The 10,773-nt window shown below is 42.3% G+C and overlaps 1 protein-coding gene across 1 annotated transcript; it reads right to left on the minus strand.

The window, feature by feature from the left end:
* Positions 1–7,218: 7,218 nt before the first annotated feature.
* On the minus strand, positions 7,219–9,912 carry LOC311495121 (E3 SUMO-protein ligase ZBED1-like). The gene is made up of 3 exons (XM_084554467.1): positions 8,478–9,912; positions 8,070–8,322; positions 7,219–7,983 (listed from the first exon to the last, which is right to left on the minus strand). Exons 1-3 carry the CDS (start codon positions 8,609–8,611, stop codon positions 7,585–7,587), a joined length of 786 nt encoding a protein of 261 aa, XP_084410593.1. The 5' UTR covers positions 8,612–9,912; the 3' UTR covers positions 7,219–7,584.
* Between the last annotated feature and the right edge of the window lie 861 nt (positions 9,913–10,773).

Here is a 10,773-nt window from a genome sequence, read left to right on the forward strand (position 1 = left end):
TTAAAATGGAAATGGGGAGCTTATTTGCAATTTGCAACATCTTATTTGCAACATTAGATTACCTGTTGTTGTTTGTTATCATTTTGGGAACCAACGAGGTGATTGATATTAATGGAAAATGCCACAGGGAAAGGGTTTAGGAGGAAAGAATTAATTATAGTTATGCCTTTGTGAACACATTTTCACTTGTAAGATGGCAAGTAAGCAAAACATACACATTTATATTTTGTGAAATTTTGTCAGCATCAAATAGGCTGATGAGCGTGAGATAATGGAGTATGATTACATGTTAGTTTTGCAATTTTATGAGAAAATAATCCATTGAATAATCTTTTTCTTACTGCAAGGTAACTGAGTCAGCTTGTCCTTGTCAGTGCCTCTCACAAAAACACATTCTTTCTCTGCATGCTGGCTCCTTTGACATCTGAGTGTCAGGGGTGTGAAAGCAAAGCAGCATGGATCTTAGAAGTCTAAGGTCATGAGTTAGTCCTACTTTACACTAGCTGTAGATATCTGGGTTGAAAGAAAGAAGATAAAATGTTACACCGTCCAGGTCCACAATCAATAAGCAAGTCAACTGATAATTTCTGAAAATATATACTAAAAATACCCCAATTTTAAAAAATTTATTTATTTAATTACTTATTTTATCAGAGTGGAGGGTTGGGGTCAGTAGGAATAGGATTCGTCTTCTTGACATCCATTACTGTGATAGTTCAATTGTTCCCACATCTGTGAACCTGCTGATGGACCATACTATTGAACACTGTTTTATTTTCACCATGGATGGATTTAAATAATAGGGGTATGTACATGTAACACTAACATTTATCAATCAGCCACAACATTAAAACCACTGACAGGAGAAGTGAATAACATTGACCATCTTGTGACAATACAATGTTCTTTTGGGAATCTTTTGGACCCGGTATTCATGTGGATGTTACTTAGACATGTACCACCCACCTAGACCAGACCAGGCACCCCGACCTCATAGCAGTGACACTAGTTGATGGCAGCAGCCATGACGTGACGGGCACACACACAAAAACGATTTAGGAAAAACTCAGAAAACATGAAAAACAGCACAAGGTGTTGACCTGGCCTCCAAATTCACTAGATCCCAAACCGATCAAGTATCTGTTGGATGCACTGGAACAAGTCTGATCCACAGAGGCCCTTCCCCTCAAACCACAGGACCCAAAGGTCCCCACTAACAACATTATGTTGCCAGACATCACAGGACACCCGTCAGAAGGCCCATGTCCATTCTCTGAGTCAGAACTGTACTACACAGAACTACACAATATTAAGAAGGTGGTTTTAATGTTGTGGCTGATCGGTTTACTGTCTGATTTAAGGGACAGATGTGAAGTACTTTGCCAGTGGGTAGTCAACCCTTGGTCTATTGCCTGGCGGAGGTTGCCTCTTACAGGCAAACGTATTAACAAGAAATGATGTGAGATTGCAGGAGTTAATAGTATAAAACTGGGTAGCATTATTACAAGAATAAATACCTTTAATAAGTCATAAATGTATTAACATGTCTCAATTCAATGCAGTTTATCTCAGATTTATTTATATTGTGCCACATTATAACATAAGTTACCTCAAGGCATTTTACAGAGTGAGGTCTAGTTCTTACAATTTTATACAGAGAAACACAGTAAGTTCCCCGTGAGGAAGCACCAGGGTGTCAGGGAAGCTGGTGCCTGAAGCGACTGGGTTTAGAGGAAAGCCAAGTGAGAAAGTATGAGTAACAACAGACAATAACGCTGGGTAGGTTGGTGGGGCCAGTAACTGCAGATCAGAGACATGCAGCACTGGAGCCAGGGATACCTGCAAAATGTAACAAAGATGAGGAGCAGGAGAAGTACAAACTACAAAAGAGAGAGGAGACGAAGTTAACAACATGCAAGGGTGACATATAAAGCACTGGGATTGAAAAAGAGAAGAGTAGAGCAGAGTGCATCATGGGAGCAGTCAGGGCCCATTGCAGTGTAATTAAGGGATGTGTCAGGGTCACCTGAGCCAGCCCTAAATAAAAGCTTTATCACAAAGGAAAGTTTTAAGCCTAAGCTTAAAAGTAGAGAAGGTGTCTGCCTCCTTAACCCAAACTGGGAGCTGGTTACACAGGGGAGGCGCTACAGGCTCTGCTTCTGGAAACTGTAGGAACCACAAGTAAGTAAAGTGTTTGTATTGGGATAATATGGTTCTATGAGGTATTTATGATGTAACTTTGACTTGCTTTTTCTTTCGTTATGTGTCACTCTTTTTTGTCACTGTCAGTGCCTCCTTAGGTTTAGGGAAAGATCATGGTTTTGGTTACAATAAGTCTTTTCATGTAAAGCAGACAAATAAATTGCTGTCAGTTTACACACAGTACATTAGCTTCAAAGAGCTATCCAAGGACACAAATCATTTGATTTGAAATTAAAGTTTATTTCATAAATTCCCATTAGACTGGACTCAGCAATGATAGATTGGAGTTAAAGTTTGAGTTACAGTAAATTAATTGGCAATGAGTTGAGGAATAAAGTGGCATGTCCAACTCTCTGCAGATAAAGGGTTACCAAGGGTTAGGGCATGCCCTAAGCCAGTGAAATACAGTCACTGCAAAATTATGTTGCCAAAGTGGCCTATACTTCTATATATTAATTGGATGGATGGTAGAACTGCAACCTCAACCTAATAATCTGACATCATTTACTCACCCATATAACTTTTGTGTCATTTGTAGTCATCGGGAGATATTTAGATCTGCGTATATCCATATAGTGGCAGTGACTGGGGCACCAAAACGCAGCCTCTATATAACGCATTATCCACTGCGAAACTTGTTAATTTCACCAATATTTTGTTAAGACACGCTAGTGCTATTCCAAATTGAGTCCAGAGTGTCCTGTTATCATCATCCGGGGTTTATAGATTGACCTACAGACCCCAGATGATGTCTTCTGACCTGGATGATGTCAACTCTAAGCGCTGTGCGCACCCGCGACGGTTGGCTTGTTTACCTGGAATTTGCTACTGCTATGGTTCGTCCACAACCTCAGAATCGGAAAAATATTCAGCCATGTTACAAAAAAATAGCAGATAATGCGTTATCTAGTCACTCCCACTATATGGATATACACAGATCTAAATATCTCCCGAACATCTACAAATGACACAAAAGTTATATGGGTGAGTAAACACTTGTATTTTATGCCAGAAATAAGGTCCAGGTTGTAAAAAGCAGTAGTTTAAACTCATAAAATGGCTTCCGACGTCTTGGAGGCACGTAATGTGTGGAGTTGCATACTGATAAGATGCACAATGATTCTTTGATTGCAGTATTTTAATACTTTTGAAGAACTGTGTTAGCCTCCATCAGTATTGCTAACCTAATGGGATTCTTTGATCTGGCTCTGACTTTCCCATTGCTGCAATGGTCTCGGATTTTTCTTTGGCAAGATTCATAGCCAGCCTTCAAAAATTTGCAGTTCATGATCTATCTCTGTTATACTAAAGATACGGATCATTACGTTTCAGGAGCACCTAAATATGTTTTTGTGTTTAACTTAACTCTCCAAATGGGAAACCGTCGGCTCTGCGGGCAGAGAATAGCGATGCATGTTAATGGTCTAACATCTGATTGACTTTACTCTGGGTTATTTAAGGTTAAGAATATTAAAGGAAGCCAAATGAAATAGCAATACGTCGTTAACAGAGTCATTTTGCATTATCGTTAGGATGTCCTTCCACTGGTTGACCTGCGCTCTGTTCAGCTTTGTGATCTCAGCAGAGACGATGACTGTGTCTGAATTGCTATATTCCGTGTATATTATAGGCAGGCTATCTAACACAGGGAAAGTTTAAAAAGTACGTACTCAAATAGTCAGTGTACATTTTAAGACACCATGATTTAAAAAAAAATAATAATTAAAAAAAAATGCTACCAATGCACACTATGGTGCCAAAATTTAATGCATAAAGGAAACAAAAAAAACCTCATGGCAGTGAAACATCCCCAGGATCCAGACAGACAGACAGACAGACAGACAGACAGACAGATAGATAGATAAATACTTTATGGATACCAAACTGGGAAATTTCACCACTGCAGCATCTCAAATACAGCCTTTCTCCTCTTAAGATGCAGGGCATTCGCTGTTATTATAGTAGTAAAACTGATATACTCTGGTATACTGTTATAAATCCCTACTACCTTCAGTAGCTTTCTCCTATATATCTCTACATGTAGCAGTTAAATATGATTATTTTAAAGCAGATGTGGCAAAATCATGGCTGAATGCACCTGCACATTTATGCTTACAGAAAAAATATCGCAGTCAAGAGATTTTGCATTCGACGTAAAAATGCATACAGCAGATGAAGTTGCAGCAGAAAATATTAATATGTATAAGCACAGAGTTCAGGGTCAGGTCCTCGTGTAGCAGATTTCCATTTAAAAGATGACAAAGTGCACACTCAAGTCTGCCTGCACGTGCACGCATATTTTGCATATTCTTCTCTTATTAGCAGCTGCTAAGCAAAATAACACTAACCCAACAGCCTTGCTTTCTCTAGGCGTGGGTGGTCATCTTTATATCTTAAGGTTACATAGGTAATGTATGCCGGTTCAGTCTCTTTAATCTCCTAGCAAACTGTCTTAGGTCTTAAGTATGGCTGACTTGCATCCAGCCTACTTGCCCCCTGCTGTATTCCATTTCTTACTCAAGAGCAGCAATTTGATGGTAAAAACGTTCCAAAGCCTGATGCCAACTCAGCTCCCGAGAGACGCACACAAATATCGGGGTAAGCCCGCGTCTTTGATGTCGTCACATACTAAGTCAGATCAGTCAAACTCAATTATTTCTGTAATCAGGTTGAATGTCAGAATGATCTTAGAACATTGATTTCGCTGTGGTATCGCTGGAGCACAGACTGAGACGCCCACTTCGGGGCTCTGCTCATATTCCTCACATCATTAAGCCCTTAAAGCAAAGTAGCAAACCACAAATTAATTGAGACGGCATTTCCAGGCTAAACGGAATGCCGCAGAAGACTGGCAGGGCAGCAGAGTTGCATTTCAACAGGTAAGGTGGAAGACTCTGCCACTTCTCTGCTATTGCTCTTTTACGTTAAGCCTTTTCCTCTGTCAACTGTCCCAAATGGGCCTCTTTTGAAGTTCAGTCATGCCTAACACTAAGGAAAACAAGACAATTTACAGCTTCAGAATCTGTGAAAAGCAGTACAACACAATACAATGTATTCTTATATATCCATTCTTATATAGGACCCAAATGCCTTCACTAATAACGTCCTGTTGCTTAAAGAGCATTCAAGACTCAAGTGTTTTCATTAAATCGTCTTTTCAGAAAATTTAAAACATTTAAAGCAGGCTTTGATGTTGATGTCCAAACGTCACATTCCTTTAGAAAGTCACAGATTCATTTCACGTTCACTTTGTATTTATTTCGCTGATCACCATGGACCAAACAAGCAGTCCACAGGAAGAGGAGACTTCAGTGCACATGATTCGCCCCCTTCAGTTCTGGATGTTCCAGGTGAGGTTTTCCGTGAGAGCTTAGAAACTTTGAGGAGCATATTTGCCAAAGAAGTGGCAGCGTATGTCAACTCCATCCTCTTTGCTAGCATGTACACTGCGAAGCCATATAGGCAGTACGTAACTTCCCTCCTAACAATGGTTCATCGCACCATTAAAATGCTGCAAGAGTGCACTGAGAAGAAGAGAGTGATACGCAAACCTCAACCGCTGAAGCTGAAACTCTGATCACCTCCATTTTAAGGCACACTGAAGAAGAGCAAGAAGATCTGGAGTTCACAAAATGTGATGTCGCAGAGAGTTTGGAAGAGAGGCGTGATCCAAACGCAAGCCCAAACCGCAAAGTGTGTCTGGCAAGCAGGATTAAGAGGTTCTTTACAGAACCGCTTCCCAAAGCGCCACCTCTTGCACCAACACTGACAGCCGACATTACAGAGGTCACCCCTTTGTGCCTCTGGACACAGTTTCAGTGTCTGCCTTTGCATTTGAGGACAAACCTGAACAGGGTGCAAGAGCAAACGAGGAAACATTTGTGAGCAGTGTTGTAGAGAAGCTGATTAAAAAGTCCAAGAAGACCTGCTCTTCAGAATCCCTAAATGCCATTCACCAGACATCAAGGGGTTAATATCAACCCGGACAAGGCCATTTACAAGGACATTTGCAAAATGTGGCACTGCTGTAAAAAGTCTCTGTGGATTCTTGGAGGATCCACAAATTGAAGACTTGACCGTGTCTTCTTTCAAAAAGCAGATGAAGGGACAATCTGAGGAACCTGGTATCATCACAAAGTTCTTCTCAGCTGTAGGCAGAACTTCCTACAACCCTACAGATGGCCCCTCAGGACTGGTGTTATTAAGGTGAACATCTTCATCATCATCTGTAAATATTTTTTGTACCTTAACATATTTACTGTTATATAGTTTCTCTTGTCTTACCTTATCCTATTTTTTTGTATTTTGCACTGTTGTTCCCTGCCGCTGTAACACCCTAATTTCCCCACAGGGATAAATAAAGTCTTATCTTATCTTCCCAGATGAATCCAACACAGAGCTCAAGCAGGAAGTTACCTACTTGTGAGCATACCTTCTCCTACACTGACTGCTGCAAGACAGAGAGCAGTGGAGGATGGGGTTACTTACATCTGGGGACTCCTTCTTCGCTAGTTGTTGCGACACTGAGAGCAGTGGAGCAGGGGGTTGCCTAATTGTGGGGACACTTCCTGTTCCTGATTACCTGTTCGTGGGTTTACCTTTTCCTCTGCTGGAATCCGCTGGATGGAGACCAGTGGAGCAGGAGGATGCCTACATATAGGTCAGGATTTGAGCTCATATTGTCATCTCGATGGACACGTTAATTTACAAATGAACGTCCAATTCGTTAGCTTCCATTAACCGGATGTAGTTCCCTGGGGAGGCAGCACTAAGAAGAAGGGGCCTCTGTGGTAGGGGCAGAGCTGGAGTGCCCAACATCGGTGGCAGATGAAAGGACCTTGAACAAACTCCGGTCCATCATGAACAATGTCCACCACCCTCTACACGACACCTTCAGAAGGCCCATGTCCATTCTCTGATGAATCAGAACTGTTTTGGATGCACAAGAGAGACCTACACAATATTAGGCAGGTGGTCATAATGGTGTATGTGGGGCATGAATGTTTGTAGTAGAGCTGTCAGTCGATTAAAAAAATTAATCGAATTAATTACAGGATTTTGTAATTAATTAATCGAATTAATCGCATTTTAATGTCATATCTGCTAAAGGTCTCCTGATAAAGAATTGGAATTCTAGGATATTAAAAAAAATGTACTGTATGACTAATCAATTGAATACAGTAAGAAGAGAAGATTTTAAATCCAATTTATTATTGGTGAACTGTGCCTCATGAGGCCAGGTGCATTATTAAAAAAAGTAAAACAAATACAGCAATATAGTTAAAAAAAAATAAAGCTGTCTTCAGTAAAACAAACAACAATACAGTTAAATAAATAAAATCGCTGAAATCAAACACCCACAGGATCTAACAACAGACAACATTATGTCTTCTTCAGCCAGTTGCTCAAACAGACAAGCTTGTTTACATTGTCTGAATGTAAGGCTGCCCTCTTCTTTTGTATGATGTTACCTGCGAGTGAAAAGAGTCTCTCGCATGGCACTGACGTTGCAGGAGTAGTCAGGTACTTGCGAGCAAGAGAGGACAGTTGTCCATAGGCTCCTGCGTGAGCTGCCCACCACTCCAGTGGACACTCATGCATTCTAATGCACGGCTCAGCTTTGTAGCGGGCTAGAGGCCCCAGCTCCTCCTTGTCAGAGTCGGAGTCTGAAGAACACAGCAGGAGGAAGCTCTTCTTTGCTGCTGGCTCGTCCTCTGTGGGTTGAGGAGGAGCAAGTCCTGCTTCTGACTGTCGCAGCATCTCCTCAATCCAGGTCCACACCTTAAAAGAGGAAAAATTAATTTGTTGCATAGGACTTTCTAAACAAAGCACTTGCAGAACACTGGTCTTCTCAGTCACACACATACCTCATCCCTTTCATTCTTGTGTAGGCTCTTCAAGTCCTTGAATCGTGGGTCAAGGGCTGTAGCCACCTTCAGCCATCTGATATTGATATTGGCTTTGCGTGCATCCAGGTCCTTCAAAAAGGCAGTTTTGAACTTTATCATGTAGCCCGGATCCTCATCAGTGGGCTCCATGACACGGTTGAGATGGCAGATTGCGGGGAGCACCACAGAGCATGACACATAGCTGTCACCTCCAAGCAGCTCAGTCACGTATCTGCAGTGGAACAAAAATATGGCAATGATGAACTCACTTTATTGGGCAAGTAGAAAGGTGTGATAGAGAGATGGAGGTTAGTGCATGAAAGGGGGAGAGAGAAGGGAAGTGTGTGTGTGTATGAGTGAGTGAGTGTGCTTGAGAGAGGGACATACTTGCAGGGTTCGAGAACAACCTCCAGCCTCTGGAGTTTTTCACACTCTAGGTTGGTCAGTGTGGCCAGGTTATGCCTCTGTTGGGCCAAAGTGGCATTCACAGCCTCCTGGTTCCGCAAGTACCGTGAGATCATTGAGAGCGTTGAATTCCATCTTTCAATAAAGTAAAACAAAAAAATAGCATTAGTTGTGCAGGCGGCTCTAAGTTTTGAGCAGTATGTTGTAAATACAGTAGTTGCACTGAACCAAACACACACTCACAATAGGTAATCAACAGTCTCACCTTGTGGAAACGTCTTGAGCCAGGGGCTCTCTGGCTTGTCCGAGGGCAGTCTGCTGCTGGTGCAGTTCTTCCGTACTGGCGGGGCTGTGTTTGAAGTGCCCGACTATTTTTCGACACTTTGCCAGGGCGGTGTCAAAGCTGCTCTCCTCAAGAGAGACTCTGATGGTTCTTTGGAGTACATGTGCAGCACACGGGACGTGCTCGAAGGGCAGCTGGCGTGCTGCTGCGACCATATTTCTAGCACTATCGGTCCCGATGGTTGTCACTTTTTTTTCGATTTGCCATTCCTTGGTCACAGCATCGAACTGCTCAGCGCACGCATCGGCATAATGGCGGGTCACCGTTTTGCGCACAGTTAAAGCAAAAGACTTCAGTTTCCACTCACTATCTATTAGGTGTGCTGTGACTCCTAAGTAATTGTGATTGCTCACTGAAGTCCAGTGATCGCCAGTTAGGGCGACATGGCAGGAAACTGCCAACAACTCTTCTTTATCTCTTCTTTCATCATCGTAGATGTGATTAACTTTTTTCATCACCGTAGCTCTCGAAGGTAGCTGAAAAGTTGGGTCTGACGCCGCTACCTGGAACGCCTCCTGTAGACCCTTATCTTCAACGATAGAAATTGGCCTGCAATCAGCAGCAACCCACTTTGCGATAGTATTTGTCAATTTCTCTGTTGTGGATTTGCTCATTCGCTTGCCAAATTCAGCTAGCTTGGTTTGGCGGAGCGAGCTCCCGGTAGCCACACTCGCAACAGAGGAACTTGCCTGAACATGTTTTGCGTTTAGATGGTATGTCAGGCTGGAGTTGCTCCTGTGGTAGGAGAACTCCTTTTTGCAAAAACTACAAATTACTACGTTTTTATTTATTGTCCCGTCTCTATTATTTTTGTATAAAAACTTGCCGTTCAGTGGCCCGACTGTCTCATCCTCCTGAGTCTTGTCCATGTTTGTTGTGTTTGACTACTGCTGCCTTGTTAATTAGCCAGCGCAGGTGATGTAGAAGATTACGGGTCCTTCAATGGGCCAAAATTCAAATGCGCAAGCATTGGCTCGCTACCGTTAATACGTCATAATTAATTGCGTTAATTTTTTTAATGCATTAAAATGCAGCATAATTAATTAATCGAATTAACGCGTTAAAATGACAGCACTAGTTTGTAGTGAGTGGGGGTTGAGAAGGTGATACACTAGCAATCAAAAACAGGGTATCCAGTCCCACCAAGATTGACATACAGTAGTACAGTGTGTACAAGTCACCCATGTGCACAAAAAATAAAGCTTTATGAGGCAAGCCACATCTCCCCCTGTTTATATTTCCCCTTCCAGCGCAGCTCTCAGCTTACAGAGGTGCATTTATATTCAGGTGTGTCCTTCAGGACATACCAAAGATACATGTGGCAAGACCATAAAAGGCACACAATGTTTACACTCAAACATCACAAAGAAATATAAAAACCTTCACATAGACATATGCCTTCATGTGCACACACAAACAGGCATTCTGTATATGCACAGATCCCTCTAGGGTATGTTGGACTGCTCAGCTAACCCATAAAACCCCGGCTTATCTCCTCTATGGGCCTCCTGGTTCTGCAGTTTCCAAATCCATCCCAAAGCCCCTCTGATAATCAGCCATCTCTGTTTGGCCTGAAGTCTGGGTGAATATCCCTAGGTCTAGAGATATGAGATCCAAGCCCTGGCTTCAAGGTCTCAGTGTGCAAATACAGTGCAGCTAAAGTGAAAAGATGAGCAGATCAACAAAAGAATCCGGGCTGCATGTGTGAAATGTTTTCTATGAAAACACATCCAACTCATTTGTGTACTCCAAATGCAACGAGTGGCTTTGGACCTAATAAAAGAACCCCCACCCACCTGGCATCCATGTGAAAAACCAAAGGGGAAAGAGGGATGGGGAACATGTTGAAGTAGGGCAGGGCAGTGTTGGGAGGGGGGGTAAAGAGAAAGAAAATAAAAAGATAAGCCAGATCAAGCACAGGCTTATCCAACACCG

Source organism: Chelon labrosus, assembly GCF_963514085.1.
Source record: "Chelon labrosus genome assembly, chromosome: 11".
Classification (NCBI taxonomy): domain Eukaryota; kingdom Metazoa; phylum Chordata; class Actinopteri; order Mugiliformes; family Mugilidae; genus Chelon; species Chelon labrosus.

Coding starts and splice junctions, on each gene's coding strand:
- LOC311495121 (XM_084554467.1), bottom strand. CDS start 8,611: ATGATCTCACGGTACTTGCGGAACCAGGAGGCTGTGAATGCCACTTTG. Junction 8,323..8,477: donor GTTGTTCTCGAACCCTGCAA/GTATGTCCCTCT, acceptor GTTCCACTGCAG/ATACGTGACTGAGCTGCTTG. Junction 7,984..8,069: donor ACAAGAATGAAAGGGATGAG/GTATGTGTGTGA, acceptor TCCTCTTTTAAG/GTGTGGACCTGGATTGAGGA.